At 56.9% G+C, this 19,328-nt stretch overlaps 1 protein-coding gene across 2 annotated transcripts; it reads left to right on the top strand.

Moving 5' to 3' along the window:
* The first annotated feature begins 266 nt into the window (after positions 1–266).
* On the top strand, positions 267–18,168 carry L1CAM (L1 cell adhesion molecule). Of its 2 annotated transcripts, XM_049767474.1 has the most exons (28): positions 267–349; positions 7,009–7,152; positions 9,581–9,595; positions 9,882–9,987; positions 10,069–10,271; positions 10,617–10,739; positions 10,833–11,003; positions 11,319–11,430; positions 11,512–11,696; positions 11,781–11,912; positions 12,000–12,152; positions 12,341–12,452; positions 12,537–12,703; positions 12,792–12,948; positions 13,071–13,195; positions 13,285–13,395; positions 13,524–13,724; positions 13,838–13,908; positions 13,986–14,208; positions 14,640–14,755; positions 14,859–15,060; positions 15,145–15,267; positions 15,352–15,525; positions 15,603–15,722; positions 15,924–16,073; positions 16,327–16,461; positions 16,556–16,628; positions 17,147–18,168. In XM_049767474.1, the coding sequence occupies exons 2-28, from the start codon at positions 7,077–7,079 to the stop codon at positions 17,376–17,378; spliced, it is 3,768 nt and encodes a 1,255-aa protein (XP_049623431.1). In that variant the 5' UTR covers positions 267–349; positions 7,009–7,076; the 3' UTR covers positions 17,379–18,168. The 2 variants fall into 2 exon arrangements, with proteins under 2 accessions (XP_049623431.1, XP_049623430.1); XM_049767473.1 differs by lacking the exons at positions 267–349; positions 7,009–7,152 and having other exon boundaries at positions 9,418–9,595; positions 16,737–17,273.
* Positions 18,169–19,328: the final 1,160 nt, after the last annotated feature.

The raw sequence follows: 19,328 nt of genomic DNA, 5'->3' as shown, positions 1-19,328 counted from the left end.
TCCCAGAGTCCAGAGTGGGGGGTGGGGAATTCCGGGGAGAGCCCTAGGTGAGGGGAGGCTGTCTGAAGGAGGCTTATCCCCACTGGCGCTGTCCGCTCAGTGCCCTCCCGTCTCCCCGTTCCAGAGCCGGCTCCGGGGCCCTCGCCTTGAGTCCCCTCCCGCGGCAGGAGCGGGCAGCCCCCTTGTTGGGGTTGGGAGGTGAGCTCAGCGCCCCTCCCCCAACCCTCCCCCGCTCCTGCGCGGAACCCGCCCCGCCCCGCCCCGCCGCCGCCGCCGCCGCATCGCAGACGCGCTGGGCGGCAGGTCCAAGGCCGGCGTGCGCGGAGCCTGAGCGGTGGCCGCAGCGCAGGTAAGACCCGCAGCCCCGCAGATCGGTCCGGCCGCGGCAGCCACCCTCGCGCGTCCCCGCAGCGCCGCCGCCCGCCCCAGAGGCCTGGGAGATGCAGCATCCAACCGGGCCAGCGGTCTCGGGCGGGGTGGCGGGAGCCCCACCCAGTCGGGCGCCCAGAAGCGGACCTGGGGAGCTGAGGGGAGCGCGGGGCGGGGACTGGGTGGAGGAAGCTGGAGGCTGAGCAGGTAAGGGGCGTTTGGTGTCAGGCAGGGGCTGAGCGCGCGGGGAGGGGGCGATGTCGAGTTGACCCATCCCTTGGGTTCATATGAGAATGGGAGCTCAGCGGGATCTAGTGTCCCCCATCACTGGCCGAGTAAGGTGTGGCTCTGGGCGTGGCCACCCGTCTTCCTGAGGACGGCTGATTATCTGTGGACCCCCAGACTGGTGGGAGGCATCGGGCCAGGTGCCCCCCCCCGCATTGGGAGCAGCACGGAGAATAGGGATGGGTGCTGTGGGCGGGGTTCGGGGAGTGCTTTGTTCTCCCCCCTTTTATGCCCCAACCTGCTTACCTCCCAGACCAAGGGGCTCTCGCTGCCGCCCCACTACATTCCAGCTTCTGTTTCTGCAGACATGGGTGAGACCATGGTCTGCTAGGCTACGGGAAACACCAAAGATTTTCTCAGCGTTGGTTTGGGTCACACAAGGCATTTCCCCCTGGCTCTGTGCTCAGGGGTCACTTCTTGCAGGGCTTGGGGCTCAGGGCTCAAACCAGGCTAGGTGTGTGCAAAGCAAATGCCCTACCCACTGTACTATCTCTCTGGCTCCCAGCGCCACAGATTCTCATCCTCATTGCTAATATATATTAGGGGGGTGGTCTCTTGGTTTCTAGTGGCTGCACCTTGGAAGGTGACCAGGAGCCCCACCCATCTGTGTCAGGTCTCTGCTGGCCCCAAGGGGGGGACCTGTCATTGCCTTCCAGGGCAGTGGCATGGGCCACCTGGTGCCGTGTGCTGACTCACATGCCCTCACTGTCAGTGAAGCCCAGGCTGTCTTTGCCCATCAAATGCCCTTTCGTTGGCCCCAGTACAATGACTGGGGGATGGGGGCAAGAGCCTACATGTAGGCAGGGGACAGCGCCTGGGCACAACCCCTGAGCAATACTGTGTGGCATCATTAGCCAAGTCTGGGACCCTCCTCCGGAATGGTTAGGGGTGGTGTTGTGCAGCTCCTGGTCCCCAGCCCACACAGCATCTTAGAGCACACAGAAAAGAACAAAAGAAATTAAGGCCAACTGCCGAGCTGATCCCAGAATCCCGGCCAGCACTGCCAGCCTCAGTCTCCCTGCACTGCTCTGGGCTGTGTGCTCCACAGGGGCCCTGCACTGGCTCCAGAGTTGAGGCCCAGGCTACTGGACAGAGCGGCTAGTGACCTCTGAGCCAGGTATCTGCTCTCTGTCCTGTACCTGCTTGGGCAAGGCTAGGTTCCCCCAGGATGCCTGAGCAGGGCCCTCCCTTGGGACCCCCTGGGGCAGAATTGCCTTTTTTGTCTCCTTTGTGACTTTCCTGGAAGAAGATGCAGTGGTCTGTCAGGTCTTCCACTGACCTCGGGACCCTCCCTCTGCACCTTGTCTCAGCCTGCTCCAGAACCTCCCCCCCAAAATACCTCTGGGACATTCTTCCAGGCAGTGTGACCAGTGGTTGGGGCCAGCAGCACAGTGCCTTTAGTTGGGCAGAGGGGCCACAAGAGCTACCCGGCCCCATTTCTGGGCTCAGGGTTGAAAGCTTTGAGTGGGATGAATCTGAGTTCATGTCCAGGGGTGTCCTGCCGGGGCCCTGTTGGCAGGGGAGCCCCCCTTTTGCCTCTGCTGCAGACAATGCGCCTCCTCTGGTTCAGATGCCTTCCTTCCTCTCACAACCTCACCCCCTACCCCCTACTCCCTACCCCCACACCCCCATCCCTCTTGCTGCTCCCTAGGAGTTTGGTGGGTGTGGCTCTCTCCTCTCCCCACTTCTTCTTGCCCCACCCTGCAGGTGATGGCTCCATCTCTTCCTCTTTTGTCTGTTCTGGAACCTTTCATCTCTCCCCTCCCCTGCCCATTCCACACGCCTTCATCATGGCACCAGAACTGAGCACAGAGCTCTGATACTTAGCCTGGGGTAAGCCCCCTACAACCTCTCTGCTGCTAGCCAGCTCAGCCAGGCCTCACAGAGCCTATAGAAGGGTGTGGGTTGGGGTGGGGTTAGCACTGTTTAGTCCTGGCTTCCAAAACACAGGGAAAAGGAAGGTCTGGCCTACTGATCTTTCCAGATGGCTCTTTGTCCAGTGACCCCCAACTCAGGCCTTAGGAATTTTTTGGGGGGGAACCTGGTGGTGCTCAGGGATTCCTCCTGGCTCTGAAATCATGGATTACTCCTGGTGGTGCTCAAAGGGCCATATAGGATGCTGGAGATCAAACCCTGGTTGACTGTAAGGCCAGCACTCTCCCCACTGTGGTGGGGCTTCAGTCCTGCTTAGGCATTTACTGAACCTGTCCTGGTTCTCCCACTCACTTGCCTTTCACTGGGGCCCTCTGGTATTGCTGCTCAGGGCCAAAGGGTCGGCCTGATGACCTGTGCCTCTTGAGTCAGTCCCGTGGTGGGATCCTTAGGAACCCCCTTTCCTTAGCCTGGGGGTGTGTCTCTGGCCACCATGCTCATATGCCACCTTGTGACCAGCAGGGCCTGTGCCAGGAAAGGGAGGGGCTGGTTGTGGTCTCAGCTGGCCTGCAGAAAGGGGGTGCTCTCTGGCCCCTCCCTGGTCCTCCCTTCCTGTTTCAGGAGTTCATGTCTTAGGAATGCCGAGGCCCTGAGAAGCACAGAGGCCCCATTATCCACCCCCAAGCTTCCCCTCTGCTCTTTCACCCTGTCTGGATCATTTCCAGGCTCCCTGCCCCCCACAGCTGTGGCAATCCCTGCAGCCTCCTGCCTGCCCTGCCTCTCCTGTTTGCTCCTGTCAACTCCCCAACCTGACACTCAAAGGCCCTTCAATTCCAAGATACATTTTTTTTTTTTTTTTTTTTGGTTTTTGGGTCTCACCCGGCAGTGCTCAGGAGTTACTCCTGGCTCCATGCTCAGAAGTCGCTCCTGGTGAGCACGGGGGACCATATGGGACGCCGGGATTCGAACCGATGACCTTTTGCATGAGAGGCAAACGCCTTACCTCCATGCTATCTCTCCGGCCCCCCAAGATACATTTTACTTCGATTGCTGCCCTGTTTTAAATTTGTGTGGCCAACCTTGTGGTCATGAGCCTCAGTTTCCTCAGGTGTCACTCTAGGGTGATGAATCCTGGCTGCTTTAACCCTGGACCTAAGTTTCCTATTGTACAACCTGAAGGAAGTCAGCCGTATCTTTGGCCTGAACAGCACAGATGGGCCAGCCAGGTGGGCCTCCCTGGATAAGTTCTGGGTGGCACTTCCTGTGGGGTGTGGCAGCCTCATTCTTAGCCTGATCCCAGCTTCTTCCTCCTGCCCCATCCCTGCATTTGTAATCTGCCTGAAAAACAGGCTTTCACAGGGCATAGGACCTTTGGGGGCTGCACCTGGTCCCTGAGGCGATTTGACCCGATGGCTGGCCATTTCCTCACTATAGTCGCCACAACTGCCTTCCAAAAGTGGGGGACCTAATCTTCCTCCCTTCTGGCTCTTCCGCGAAGGGTTAACTGTGGTCCCGCCCCTTCCTCCTCCAGAATGGTCCATTACAGGTGAGCCCTGGTTGTCATGGAGACGGCAGTCTGGGGGGGCAAGGAGGGAGCGCCTGGGCGAAGCAGCAATCTTGAAGTCTTTCGGTGCTCCGTACCTGTGGGGGTCCCGCGTGTCAGTGCATGACCCTATGCCACGCTGCCTTCTCTGCTGCACCCTCCAGGCGCGGCCCCGCCCTTAGTCTCCAAGGAAACCCTCCAGCTGCAGCCTGGGGGGCAGGGCAACGAGGCGCTTAAAGGAACCCAGAATTGAGGTGTAGGTGTCAGCCCGCTCTGAGCGCCTTGGTTCTCCAGGGGCCTTTCAACCAGCTGGGAAGAGCCGAGGGTGGTGGCATGGACACCCTAGGAAGTCAGGGTGGGTTTGGCAATGCGTGTTGGGGGAACAGAGGAGGCTGAATATGACCCACCTGCTCAGGAGCGCCCTGCCTTTGTCTGGCACAACCCGCTCAATCTGGGCTTCCCACTGGGGTCCTCCCGCCCTTGCAAAGACGCCCGCTGCCTTGCTCAGGGCCATCCCGTTTCCTTTTGCTCCCCTCCCCGCTGGTCCTGGCTTTGTTTCAGGCCTTAATCACAGCTTCTGGCGCCTTCTCCCTTTGACTCTTTGAGGCTGACCTCTGGGTCCCCCAAGTCCCCTGCTCCAACTCGGCTCCGCTCCCTCACTGAACCCCACCTGGTGTCCCCCAGGAGGGTCTGAGACATGCTTTCACGCCCCGCTCTCCTTGCTCTCGCCATTTCTCATGAGCTTCTTCTGGGTTGCTTGACCTGTGTCCCCATTTCTCCTCTGTCCGGGTCTCTTTCTGAAGATCACAGCCTGTGAGTCTTTGTCTCGGTTCTCTGCCCTCCCCCAGTTCATCTGCCTCTTTTTTTTGCCCTGTCTGTCACCCCTCCTCCTGCCCCAGCCCCCCTAGCAGACGTGGCCTTGGCTCCATCTGTACACCAGCTTGTGAGTCTCCCTCCCTTTCCCCTGGAGGTGTGGGGGTTCCAAGCAGTGGGGAGACAGATGAGACCCAGCAGTGGGGGAACTTCTGGCTCCAGCCTGTCTGCTTGCTCTGGCCAGGGTTTAAGCTGAGTGGCCTTCAGGAAAGGCCAAGTGCAAGACTGGGTGCTGTTGGTTGAAGGGAAACCAGTAGAGCAAGAGGGAGCCCAAGCCAAAGCCTTTCCAGGAGCCTCCACTTGGAACCAATCCTCTGGCAGCTGGCATGCCTCCCTGGCACATGGGCACATGGTCCGGGAGCGCTTCCCTCCCTGTCCTCGGAGTCATTGGATCCCCAGCCCTGTGATCTCAGTTTCTCACTGCTTCCACAGCCAGGTGTTATGGAGAGGCAGGGTGTGGCCAGGGGAGATACCAGCAGACATCCTTCCATGCCATCTTGACCCAAGTTGGTGCTTCTCTCCTTCCCCTCCAGGTGTGAGGGTCCCAGATTGCCCCACCCTCCTCTCCATTGTTCAGCCTCCCCAATGACAGTCCAATGCCAGTCCTCTTTGGTGACCTCACACAAGACCAGTCTAAACATCAGGGTGGGCCCCTCTTAGTTGTTGGTGCTGCCTAGGGTTGCGAGTCCCTCCTCCCTCCTTGTCTATGGATTATGAACAATTGTCAGTCCTGATGACAGGAAAGACCCAGAAATGAGACACAGAGGCATCAGCCCCAGAACAAGACTGCTTCTGAGCCTGCCTTGAACCCTGACCTGAAGCATCTGGAAGGAAGGGAGGGCTACAGTCATAGTATGGTAGCCCTCATGGTGTCAGAGAAACAGCTGAGAGGAGTCTCCTCCTTCCCTCTTTTTTTTTTTTTTTTTTTTTTTTGGTTTTTGGGCCACACCCGTTTGACGCTCAGGGGTTACTCCTGGCTATGTGCTCAGAAATCGCCCCTGGCTTGGGGGGACCATATGGGACGCCGGGGGATCGAACCGCGGTCCGTTCCTTGGCTAGCGCTTGCAAGGCAGACACCTTACCTCCAGCGCCACCTACCCGGCCCTCCTCCTTCCCTCTTGTCTTACTCTTGTGAAATGTTGTCTTTGTAGGCCTCTTCCTGCCCACCTGCACATTTGGCTCCTTTGAGCCCAATGGGCCCAGAGAGAGTTGACTGTGAAAGCCACGGTCATGAGTCTGTGCCAGGATTCCTCTAAGGGGTTTGGCACTTGTCTTGCACACGACCAATCCAGGTTTGATCCCCAGTACTGTGAATAGTCCCCAGAGCCCTACCAGTACACTCTGAGATCAGAGTGTAGAGGCAAGATAAGCTCTGAGAACCAATGGGTGTGGCCCCCAAACTGGAAGAACCAAGGAAGGAAGGAACTGGAGAGATAGTCCAGTGGGGAGGGCAATTGACTTGCCTTACACATGCCTGACCTGGGTTTGATGCCCAGGACCCTATATGGTAGCCTGAGCACCTTTAGGAATGATCCTTGAATGCAGAGATGGAGTGAGCTTTGAGTAATGCCAGGTGTGACCCCCCCAAAAGCTAAAAAAAAAACAAAAAAGGAAATCAGGAAGACCAGACCACATGGGAGTGCACCCAGGCATCACACACTGGCTTCGGGTGGCTGTCAGCCCCGCCCAGGATTCTTCCAGAGGTGTTCTCTTCCAAGAAAAGATGCTGAAGAACATGACCACACATGGTCCCTCAGGCCAGCAGGCACCAGCTTGTTGGCATAGTTTGGCACACATGGGGTTGGCACACTCCGAGTGTCGGGTGGCACTCCCAGGGGAGCTCATTGGGGCAACAAGTTGGTGCCTGAGAAGCAGCTGGTGGAGGGAGGGGATGAAAGGCTTCCTGAGGCCCCTTTCCTGCTCTCTCCACCCCAACGCCAAAGTGGGAGGAGGGTAGCAGGGGCGGGGCCAGGGGTGGGGCCAGGATCCGGCTCTCCCAGATGTTCGCCACTCACGCTGGCCCTTCTGTCATCTGTCCTTCCCCGCCCTGCCCCTGCCTCTTCCAGTGCCCCCACCCACCTCCGCCCCCCGCTGCCGTCTCACTTAACAGAGCCTGGCCGGCTGTGTCGAGAAGATGGCCGTGGCGCTGCGGGCGCTGTGGCCTCTGCTCCTGTGCAGCCCCTGCCTGCTCATCCAGATCCCCGAGGAATGTGAGTAGCTCGAAGGGACATGCTTCCCTTTCTCCTCTGCCCTCTCCTTTCTCTGGACCCCCGAGCGGCAGGGAGGTGCCCCTGGAGGGAACAGGCTGCAAGCCAGGGAGGGCGTCAGCACCGGGGACAGAGCTAGGCAGCCGCTAGGTTTCAGCACCCAGGACAGCAGCAGCCTCCTCTCCCAGGGGTGTAGCCGGCGACAAACACACACACACACACACACACACACACACACACACACACACACACACACACACACACACACACACACACACATACATCCCTGCTGGCTCGTCCTGACACTGGGATCTCGGTGGCGATTCCTTTCTGATTGGGGTTACGCCATCCAAGAAGTGTGGCCAAACTTCAACTGTAACCGAGCCTTTGCAGCTTGTAGGGCTTTGCTGGGGCTGGTGGGTGGGGCTGGGTAGTAGCGCAGGTGTGAACAGAGCTTGTGTGGTGACTGATGTGTAACTCATGGTGTGTAGGATGTCATTTAGGCATGTGCATTATGGAGGGATTTGGGGGTGTGCGCGTATGTTAGAATTTGGGTGCATGCATATATGGAGGGATTTGGGCGTGTGCACATGTGTTAGAATTTGGGTGTCCTGTAGTCTCTGATGGGAACTGGTAAGTCACTGGCAAGGGTGATGTGGACATCAGGCATGGTGTTCATTCACACCACACACCCTGGCTTTTTGGCCAGGGTGTGGAGGGTTGTGGAAAACTGTTGCCATGTGATTACAGCAGATGTTAAGTGTGTCTGAGAATATTACTCTGATGTTTTCTCCTGAATGCAAGCAAGAGATAGAAACCTAGATGAAGATGACCCGGGTTTTATCCCCATCACCTCATATGGTCCCCGTGTGATTCTGAGTGCAGAGTCAGGAATAAGTCCTGAGCACTGCCAGAGTGGACCCAAAGCCAAACCAAAAAGAAGAGATAGATAGAAATCCAGTGCCTGTGACTCTCGGGGGGAGATGGGGGCATGGGGGTCAGAACCGGTTCCTCCCATCTGGATCCCATCACCCTCTCCCCATATCCTGTCTCTGAGCTGGACCTGGAGAAGTCCAGGATCACCAATAGATATTGGGGAAGGTGGGCTGCTAGGAATGGGATGGGGATTAACCAGGACTTGGGGGATGTTCTTAGGCCACACTCAGTAGTGCTCAGGGGCTGCCCCTGGCTCTCTATGTGGGGATTGCTCCTGGCAGGGTTCAGGGAATCATGCTGTTCTGATGATGGAAACTGGGCCTCTGCCCACTGACTGTCTCTCCAGGGGCACAGCTCTGGGTTCATGGGGTGCACGAGGGGAAAGGCGGAATCCCATGGAGGTACAGGCCACACAGGGATCCCACAGACAGCTAGTGTGGTGTGGACTGGCCGTCGGGGTTGGTGCTCATTCACGCCACACAGCAGATACCTTGGTCTCCTCCTCTCCTGCCCTCAGGCTCCAACCAATGACTCATCCTAAGTGGTATCAGTGGGTATTTCTGCAGGGCAAGAGAATTTGGGGGCGAGGAAGGGTGAGGTAGAGGTCTGGAACCTGCCTGCATTTCCTGAGCCCCGAAAGAAGCAGTGTGGACTTATCTCTAAGGGAGCCTCCACTTCCTGCAGCCACCCCCTTTAGTCTAATCCTTCATCCTGGGACCCTGTTTCTGTTTTGCCTCTGGCCTCAGGGTTCCAGAAACTCCTCAGTTCAGGACTTTCTCTGCAGGGTCTCCAGAGCTCTCTACCTCTCTCCTGTGGCCCTAACACTGGGATATTCCACCTTGGCCCTCGCACTCTGCCTCTCCCTTATCTGGCCTAGTCTTGGGATGTAGCCCGTGCCCTTCCTGACTCTTCTGTTTGGGGGAGTTTGGTGCATTCTGGGAGGATAGGATGACGGTAAAAAGGAGAAGGGTAGGGGTGCGGAGAGACCATACAGCAGGTAGAACCTGCTTGGGTCAATCTCCAACATCCCACATGGTCTGAGCGCCACCAGGAGTGATTCCTGAGAGCAGAGCCAGGAGTAACCCCTGAGCATCGTCGGGTGTGGCCTTAAAGCAAAACAACAACCAAAAAAGAGTGGTGGCAGCCAGGCGGGAAACTCAGCAGTCAGGGGAGGGATTATAGGGAGGGACTGCTGAACTGAAGGATGCACCACTAGCCACTAATTGAAAAAAGAGGAGTTGTGCTAATTGGATTAGGCAGCAGAATCAGGCAGGGGGTAGGGTGGGGTGGGGTGGGGAGGACAGCAGCCGCCCTCTCCCACCCCGGGGCACTGTGGCCCTGCCACCCTGGCTCTGTGTCCTGGAGAATGACCATGATCCTCACAGCTCCAGATTAGCCCATGCCTCCAGCTCTGTCCCACCCTACCCTTCCTGGGAGTCTGCCTGTGCTCCCTGAGCCTCAGCCCCTTCCTTCTTACCCTTGCTGCCGGATCCAGATAAAGGGCACCACGGTAAGTGTGGGAGAGAGGAGGGAAGGGGCACTAGATTAGATTTGGCCTCCCACCTTCTCACAAAGGGCTCCTACATGGCCACCTTCTCTGCCTCCTGTTTCTGAGGGGACCCTGGAAAGGGTGTGGACTGATCTGTCATCCTTTTTTCTGTCTCTGTTGTGGTTGTCTCCACATTTGCTCCTGTGTCCTGTCCAAACTGCCTGGGGGTCTTGCTATTTTGTGCCCCCCATCCCATTGCTCAGGAGTGTCGGACTGAGCCTGATGCCCCTCCCTGCCTTGTCTATAGTGATGGAGCCGCCTGTGATCACGGCTGAGTCTCCACGGCGCATGGTGGTCTTTCCCACTGATGAAATCAGCCTCAAGTGTGAGGCCCGAGGGACACCTCAAGTTCAGTGAGTGGCCCACACCGTGCAGCTTGCCCCACCCTCCCGTCATGGCCGGGCTTGTGCCTCCAGGTCCCTCTGTGCCCCCAGGTTTCGCTGGACTCGGGATGGTGTCCACTTCAAACCCCAGGAGGAAGTGGGGGTCACAGTGCACCAAGCACCCCACTCGGGATCCTTCACCATCACGGGCAACAACAGCAATTTTGCACAGAGGTTCCAGGGCACCTATCGCTGCTTTGCCAGCAACAAATTGGGCACTGCCATGTCCCAGGAGATGAGGCTTATGGCCGAGGGTAAGGGGCCTAGTGAGAGTCTGGGCTCTGCTATGGGTGTGCCCCCCCTCCATGTCCCTCTGCCAGTCATCTCTCTTCTGCTCCCTCATTGATCAACTCTTGCCTCTGCCCTGGCTTTATCTGTGTCGCCCTTTCCCAGGGGTTTCCGCCCATTCTGCCCTCCCAGGACCCCTCCCACGGTTGCCTTGGGAACGGTTGCCATGGTGCCATGTCAGGGTGATGGAAGGCGCTGCACCTCCCTCTATGCGCTCCTCCCCCACACTACCCCTCACCTCCCTGCATAGCCTGACCTGTGCTGTTCTCCCTCTCCATTCCCTTTCCCCTCACTGGATCTGTCCCTTCCAGGTGCCCCCAAGTGGCCCAAGGAGACAGTGAAGCCCATTGAGGTAGAGGAAGGCGAGTCAGTAGTTCTGCCTTGCCACCCACCACCCAGCGCAGAGCCACTTCGCATCTACTGGATGAATAGCAGTGGGTAGCCCTCAAGGGGCAGCAGTTGGGGCGGATAGGTCTTCCCAGACAGGGGGGGGCCCACAGCCTGCTCTCCTGTCTTGTCCCCCACAGAGATCTTGCACATCAAACAGGATGAGCGTGTGACCATGGGTCAGAATGGCAACCTGTACTTCGCCAACGTGCTCACATCAGACAACCACTTGGATTATATCTGCCATGCGCACTTCCCTGGCACCCGCACCATCATTCAGAAGGAACCCATTGACCTTCGAGTCAAGGCCAGTAAGTTCAGGGCTAGAGAGACAGGACAGCGGGGAGGGTTTTGCCTTGCATATGACCAACCTGGGTTCAATTCCCAGCACCCCCTATGCATCCTGAGCACTACCAGGAATGATCCCTGAGTGAAAAGCCAGAAGTAACCCCTGAGCATTTCAAAGTGTGACCAAAAACTTAAAAACAAAATAAAAAAGGTCCAGTGAGTCAGCCCCATCCCAGTCAGTCAGTCCTGTCAGTGGAGCTAGAACCCTTTTCAGGGAAGGTGACACTGTGAAGTTGGGTTGTGTGGCAGGCCTATTTCCCAGCTCTGTGTCCTTCTAGCCAACAGCATGATCTATCGGAAGCCGCGTCTTCTCTTTCCCACCAACTCCAGCAGCACTGTGGTAGCCTTGCAGGGCCAGCCGCTCATCCTGGAGTGCATTGCTGAGGGCTTGTGAGTGTGAGCCTGGGCCGGGCATGGAGGGCTAGCAGGGCTGGTAGCCATGGCCTTGACCACCCTCTCTGCTCCGGGCAGCCCCACGCCCAGCATCAAGTGGCTTCGGCTGAGCGGCTCTATGCCCAGTGACCGCGTCATCTATCAGAACCACAACAAGACACTGCAGCTACTGAACGTGAGTGAGGAAGATGATGGCAAATACCGTTGCCTGGCTGAGAACTCCCTGGGGAGTGCCCGGCATGACTACGAAGTCGTCGTGGAGGGTAATGTGCCCAGGGGCTGGGAGTGGTTATGAGCTCTACCGGGCCTATACAGCAGGCAGGGCTCAGGCGGCTTCTGTCATGTAGCTGCTCCGTATTGGCTGCGCAAGCCCCAAAATGAGCTGTACGCACCAGGAGAAACGGCCCGCCTGGACTGCCAAGTACAAGGCCGGCCCCAGCCACAGGTCACCTGGAGGATCAACGGGATCCCTGTCAATGGTGAGCTGGACCCAGTGCCACGGCATAGGGAGTGGGGAGCATGGGGGCACCCTGGTGCTCACTGCTCTGGGCTGGCTGCCTGAACAGAGCTGGCTGAGAACCAGAAGTACCAAATCCAGCAAGGGCCCCTCAGCAACCTGGTCCTGAGCAACCTGCAACCCAGCGACTCCATGGTGACCCAGTGTGAGGCCCGCAATCCGCATGGGGTCTTGCTGGCCAATGCATACATCTACGTCGTCCGTGAGTGTTGCAGACTCCTTGATGCCTCAGGAAATTAGGGGGGGTACTGTCGATGGGGACCCAATGTGGTGCACCCAAGGCAGTGGGCTCATAGATTCCAGAGGTCCTTGGGGCTAGGAATGCCCCGCTGAGCCTCATATTGCCCCACTTGTGGTCCTGAATTCCCCCTATCCCTTGAACCTGTCCAGAGCTGCCAACCAAGATTCTGACAGCAGACAACGAAACATACCTGGCGGTAGAGGGCAGCAGTACCTACTTGCTGTGCAAAGCCTTTGGGGCCCCTGTGCCCAGTGTCCAGTGGTACGTGGCCTTTGGTAGTTGGGGAAGTGCTGGGGTGGGCAGGTGCCAGTGCTGTGCCCTCTGAGTCCAGGTTGTCCCTGCTAGGCTGGACCAGGAGGGCAAGAGCGTGCTGCAGGATGACCGCTTCTTCCCCTATGCCAATGGCACCCTGGGCATCCGTGACCTGCACATCAATGACACTGGTCACTACTTCTGTCAGGCAGCCAATGACCAGAACAATGTGACTATTGTGGCTAACCTGCAGGTCAAAGGTCAGCATGAATTCTGTTGGGCCCCACTGATGGGCATCTCTGGGGCCTCAAGAGGCCTCAGGGTGACCATTTCCAACTCTACTCTCAGCTGCCACACGAATCACGCAGGGGCCCCGGAGTGCCATTGAGAAAAAAGGCTCAAGAGTCACGTTTTCGTGCCATGTCACCTTTGACCCATCCTTGCAAGCTCGGATCACCTGGCGGGGGGCCGGCCGTGACCTGCAGGACCCTGGGGACAGAGAGAAGTGCGAACTCAGCCCCCATCTGGGCGGGGGGCCGGTGTGGGGTGGGGCTGAGGCCAGTCTTGACTAAGGGGGAGGGAAGGAGGAGGTGCTGGAGCCCTCAGACAACCCTGCACTACCCCCAGGTACCACATATATGATGGGCACCTGGTTATCTATAACCTGGACTACAGTGACCAAGGCAACTACAGCTGTGTGGCCAGCACCAAGCTGGACACAGTGGAGAGCCAGGCTGAGCTCCTGGTGGTGGGTGCGTACAGGGCAAGCTGGGGCCGGCCAGGGGGAAAGTGGGGCATCTGCTGGGTGGTGGGGAAGCAACAGACCTCTACTGGCCCACAGGGAGCCCAGGCCCAGTGCCCCGAGTCCAGGTGGTTGACCGGAACCTAGCGGATAAAAACAAGGTTCAGCTGACCTGGAGCCCTGCAGATGACCACAATGTGCCCATTGAAAGTAAGATGTCTGCTCCTTGCCCCTACTTGCAGCCCTAGCTCTGTGACTACTTCTGAATTGGGGGGCCTTGAGGAATGCCAGACTATGCCCCCTGTCCTTGTCGGCTCCTTCACTCCGTGCCTCTACAGAGTATCACGTCGAGTTCCAGGACAAGGAAAAGGAGCCCGAGAAATGGCTCTACCTGGGCAGAGTAGCTGGGAATGAGACCTTCGGCACCTTCGATCTGTCCCCCTACATCCATTACACTTTCCGAGTCACTGCCATCAACAAGTACGGCCCAGGCGAGCCCAGCCCAGACTCTGATGAGACTGTGCTCACACCGGAGGCTGGTGAGTTGCTGGCCTGGTGCTTTGCAGTGCTCGAAGGGTGGGTGGAGACCGAGATTATTGTTTCTAGCCTTGTGGAGCTCAAGGCATCATAGTGCCACCACTTTCCTCTGCAGCCCCTCAGCAGAACCCCAAGGGCGTAAAGGGTGAAGGAAACCAGACTGACAACATGATCATCACTTGGCAGGTGAATGCCCACCATGCAGTGTCCAGGGGTTTGGGAGGGGTGCCCTGGGCCTACCTGCTTTTCTGTTGCCTTTCCAGCCTCTTAAGTGGACGGAGTGGAATGCACCTCAGCTACAGTACCGTGTCCAGTGGCGTCTTCAGGGCTCTCGGGGGCCGTGGGAGGAGCAGACAGTGGACCAGCCATTCCTTGTGGTGTCCAACACTTCCACCTTTGTGCCCTACGAGATCAGGGTGCAGTCAGTGAACAGACAGGGCAAGGGTCCCGAGCCCCAGGTTACTGTGGGCTACTCAGGCGAGGACTGTGAGTATCGGGCTTGGCACATAATTTTTAGTCCTTCTCGTTGGCACTCCTGGGGCTTTTCCTCCATCGGGGGTTTTTGTCTGTCTCCATAATTCCTTATGATTATCACCAGACGTTCAATTTCATCCCAGGCTAGATCTTCTTGGGATGACCAGGAAGTGTGTGCTTTGCTTGAAAGAGCCCAGGTCGATCCCTGTCACTGCATGGTCCCCCAGCACCCCTGCCACTCCCAAGAACTGTCAGTTTTATCCCCCTACTGAAAGGTTTTTTTCCTGGTTTCTCCTTGGGTATTTATTACTTGCTCCCTGGGAGTGTCCCTGAGACTGTGTCCATGCACTGCTACTCACATACTGTTGGGCCCCGTCCATCCCCCTCCATTCAACTCTGCCGGCCTCACCCATGCCCTGAGCCCTATGGCTGGCTGTTTACAGACCCTCAGGCACGCCCAAAGCTGGAAGACATTGAGACTGTGAACTCCAGCACTGTGCTGGTCAGATGGTGGCCTGTGGAACCGGCAACAGTCAGGGGGCACCTGCGGGGATACAATGTAAGCTCGGCATGGAGGCTGGGGTTGGAGGGTCAAGCTGCCGGGATCTGGGAGAGCACAAGGCCTGGGCTTGCTATTGGACGAGGCCTTGTGCACTCCACAGGTGACATACTGGTGGGTGGGCAGTCAGCAGAGGTTCAGTAAGAGGCACACGCACCGAGACCATGTGGTGGTGCCCGCCAACACCACGAATGCCACCCTGGGCGGCCTGCGTCCCTACAGTTCCTACTCCCTGGAGCTACGGGTCTTCAATGGCCGAGGCCTGGGGCCTGCCACTGAACAGACCTTCCAGACACCCGAGGGAGGTAGGTTGTACCCCTGTCACTGTGCTCACTTCCCCTGTGCCCAGGGGCCTGGGGGAAGGCTCTGCTGCTTTTCTGTGCTCACAGTGCCAGGCCAGCCGGAAGCACTGCATCTGGAGTGCCTATCAAATACCAGCCTGCAGCTGCAATGGAAGCCCCCTGTCCATCACAATGGGGTGCTCACTGGCTACTTGCTCACCTACCAGCCTCGTATGTGGGCCAGCCTTGGGGTGGGGTGGGGGGAGCTGGGGTGCCATTGACGACAGCAGCCCCAACCCCTGTCCTGTCCCACAGTGGATGATGGGGGCAAGAAGGTGCCGCCCTTGGCCCTGGAGGACCCCAACATTAATAAAACAAACCTCACCAGCCTCAGTCCTCACCTGCGCTACCGCTTTCAGCTGCAGGCCACCACAAGGGAGGGGGCCGGCATTGCCATCGAGCGTGAGGGGGGCACCATGGCCGTGTCTGGTGAGTAGTTGGCTAGGCACGAACCCAAGAGGGTACGCCTTGGCAGTTGGGAGCTTCACACCCTCTCTGCCTCCCAGGGACCCTGGATTTTGGAAATATTTCGGCCATCGCAGGAGAGAATTACAGTGTGGTCTCCTGGGTGCCCAAGGAGGGACAGTGCAACTTCGCATTCAAAATCTTGTTCAAAGCTGTTGGGAGTGAGTATCCAAGTGGACTTGGGTGATGAGGCTTGGAGGGGCTGGGGGTGTGGAGTAGTCAAAGGGTTGGGGCCTGGTGCAGACAGAGGGCTGGACAGGTGGTCTTTAGGATGGGGCCTGGGTGAGGGGCGGAGCTTGGTGCAGTCAAAGTGGCGTCTACCCACTGGCTGCTCAGCCCTGAACCCTGGCTCTGGCTGTCAGATGAGAAGGAGAAGGTGGCGGAGCAGTCCGTCAGCTACAACCAGAAGTCATACACACAGTGGGACCTGCAGCCTGACACTGAATATGAGATACGTCTGTTCAAGGAGAGTGAACTTTTGCATAAGATGGCTGTGAGAACCAATGGCACCAGTGAGCTGAGCCCCTCTGTCCTCTTCCCAGAACCAGGGTCCCCCTTGGGTCCTGACAGAGAAGGACATTCAGTGTCAGTCCCCCAGTGCCCTTTCTGCTCCTCTACGCACCTGAATGGGGCCCCCTTCTTCTATGGGCAATGGTGGGCTCCAGTCCTTTGTGTTACTATTCCCGGGGACACAGGGTGTGCTAGCAGACAGCTGCCTCCAGGCCCTGACCACCCCATCTCAGCTTCCATGTACTCTTCCGGCAGGCCTCGTGCCACTCACACCAACTGGCTTTGCCACCAAGGGCTGGTTCATCGGCTTCGTGTGTGCCATCATTCTCCTGCTTCTCATCTTGCTCATCCTCTGCTTCATCAAGCGCAGCAAAGGCGGCAAGTACTCAGGTAACAAAACCCCCCAGAAGGGCTGCCTGCAGGAGCTATGCCGAAGCATCCTTGTGGAGGGGTAGGAGGCAACCTGGGCCCTGTCTGTTTGCAGTGAAGGACAAAGAAGACACGCAGGTGGACTCGGAGGCCCGGCCCATGAAGGATGAGACATTTGGGGAGTACAGGTGAGCCTGGCGGCATTGGGTGTGCTCCCCAAGCTGCCTGAGTTCCCTGCCCTTCCTGCGCATGCTCATTTGAATCTTTCTGATCCCCTATGCTGCCTGGGCTGGCAGATCCTTGGAGAGGTAAGGCATACCCACTGATACTCGGGGCCCTCCCAGGGTTGAGACTGAGAACCTTGTGGCTCTGACCTTCCCCCCAAATTCAAACTTATAAGTAGGGTGTTAGAATGATGATAGTACAGCATGTAGGCCACTTGAACTTGCACTTCACTTGCACTGCTGGATCATATTTGATCCCCCAAATTCCAGAGTGTCCCCTGAGCACTGCCAAGAATGACCTCTGAGCACAGATCTGGGAATAAGTCTTAAGCATCATCAATTGTGACCCCAAAGCAAGAGAAACAAAAGTTGAAATGAAAACAGCAAAGAAACACAAGCAGGGGAGCTCCCGCCCAGATCTCTAAACCTCTCTCCAAGATCTCTAAACCTCTCCCCACTCACCCTCCTACCCTGGCCCCTAGTGACAATGAGGAGAAAGGCTTCGGCAGCAGCCAGCCATCCCTCAATGGTGACATCAAGCCGCTGGGCAGCGATGACAGCCTGGCTGACTACGGCGGCAGTGTGGATGTGCAGTTCAATGAGGATGGTTCATTCATTGGCCAATATAGTGGCAAGAAGGAGAAGGAGGCAGCAGGGGGCCATGACAGCTCTGGGGCTGCCTCTCCTGTTAATCCTGCTGGGGCGCTGGAGTAGCAGACCCCCTGAGGTGGGTCAGGGGGATGTGGCCCAGCCTCTCTGATCCTGATGCCTCTGTACCCACTCCCACTCTGGCTCCCTCCTGTCCCTGTCTGCCCCCAGCCTCGGCCTGCCCTCTGCCCCCATCATGGGAGCAGAACTCAGTGCCTCGGACCCTTGCTGACTCTACGGCCCCACTTGATTGCCAAAACCCAGCTGCACCCCTTCTTGGGCGCACCGCTTTGCTCCAGCTCGGGGGTCACCCACTCATCAGGTGCTGCCTTCCCAGGGGCAGGGGTGTCCGAGGCCCAGCCTGCTGGGACAGACTCAGTGTCCATACCATCTTTCTCCTCTGCTCTACCTGGGATGACGCTGGGCAGGCGGGCACGGGCACCCTGCTCCATGCTCCCACTGCCCACCTGCCCTTGGCTGGCTTTCAGGAGCTCTGTCCACATGCTGCCTTCAGTACCCACCAGACAACATCCAAGTGGCCTCCATGTTGCCCCGACCCCTTCCAGCCACCACCGCCTGCCCCCTTGGCCTTTTGCCCCTGGAATGTAAATACACGTGACCTTGACCGTTCAGTGTCTCCCCATATGCCACTAGTGTGTAGGCACTTGTCTCAGTCTCGCGGTGCTTTCTAGGTTTGATAGCGATTAGCTGTGATGCTCTGTTCCGGGACCAGCACAGCCGGGCCACATGCTTGGCTTTGCCTGCTGGGCTTGAGCCCTTGACAAAAGACAAAAGAATCTATATATATGTACAGAAATAGCAGAATTTAACAGCGAATAAAAACCTGGAAACGAGAGCTCTGCTTGGTGTCTGAGAAGTGAGGCCTCTTCTCATCAAGAGCACTGCAATGGGGTACAGGGATCAGTCCCCAAAATACTCAGCAAGGAGTTGCTCAGAGGACCGTGTGATGTCTGATATGAAACTTGGGAGCCCTTAGAGCTGCCTCCCTGGTCCTCAAATGTGCTTTAAGTACTGGGAATGTTGTGCAGAAAGACAGTGGCCCCTGACACTCTGGGCTAGGCCCCGAAAACTGCATCTTAGGATGTCAATCTTGGTAGAGCTGGGGGTCATATTGCTTTGTTTTGAGGGACCCTTGCTACCTCTCCTGGAGTTTTTGGAAATGGAATTTTGGGGATCTTACAATACTTAATGGTTTCTCATGCACATAATTTCAACCATAATTTCACACTATCATCAGGGTACCCCAACCCCAACTCCATCGTGCAGATCTGTTCCCCTGTTGTGCTGTCTTTGTCTCCTTATTGCTAGATTACTGTGTACCTGTCCATCCCACCTGACAAATGGTTCTGTGCCTGTGCCTCTTTGACTCACTTCACTCAGCAGCATCTTCTCTATTTCCATTCATGTTGCAGGAAGTTTCATGATTTAGTTCTTTCTCAGAGCTGCATCATATTCCATTGGCACCTTATACCACAGTTTCTTCAGCCATTATCTGGACTTGCACATTCAGACTGTTTCTACATTTTGCTATTGCACTCAGTGTGGTAGTGAACCTACATAAGCTTATGTTGTTTAAATATCCCATTTTTGTTTTTGGGGGATAGATACTAACAAGTGATATAGCTGGATCCTACAGGAGTCCTATTTTTTTGAGAAATCTCCATATTGCATTTCGTAGAGGTTGAACTAAATGACATTTTCACCAAACAGTGGGTGTGGGTTCCTTTCTCACAACAACTCAGCCAACACTAGATATTTCCAGAATTTTTATATGTTCCATTCTCACTGGAATGAGATGGTATCTCATGGTTGTCTTCATTTACATTTATCTAATCATAAGTAACAATGAGCACTTTCTCATGGCCATCTGTATGTCTTCATTGGAGAACTGTCTGTTCTCCTTGCCCCATTTGGATGAGTGCATTGGTTTTTTTGTGGGTACATATAGTGAATGCTTTATAGATCTTGGATAGCAACACTTTGTTAAAAGTGTTG

The sequence above is a fragment of the Suncus etruscus genome, chromosome X, assembly GCF_024139225.1.
Source record: "Suncus etruscus isolate mSunEtr1 chromosome X, mSunEtr1.pri.cur, whole genome shotgun sequence".
Classification (NCBI taxonomy): Eukaryota; Metazoa; Chordata; class Mammalia; order Eulipotyphla; family Soricidae; genus Suncus; species Suncus etruscus.
Note: the sequence above shows the minus strand (reverse complement) of the source record. Positions and strands in the feature narration are given on the sequence as shown.

Coding starts and splice junctions, on each gene's coding strand:
- L1CAM (XM_049767474.1), top strand. CDS start 7,077: ATGGCCGTGGCGCTGCGGGCGCTGTGGCCTCTGCTCCTGTGCAGCCCC. Junction 11,697..11,780: donor CTACGAAGTCGTCGTGGAGG/GTAATGTGCCCA, acceptor TCTGTCATGTAG/CTGCTCCGTATTGGCTGCGC. Junction 14,209..14,639: donor GGGCTACTCAGGCGAGGACT/GTGAGTATCGGG, acceptor GGCTGTTTACAG/ACCCTCAGGCACGCCCAAAG.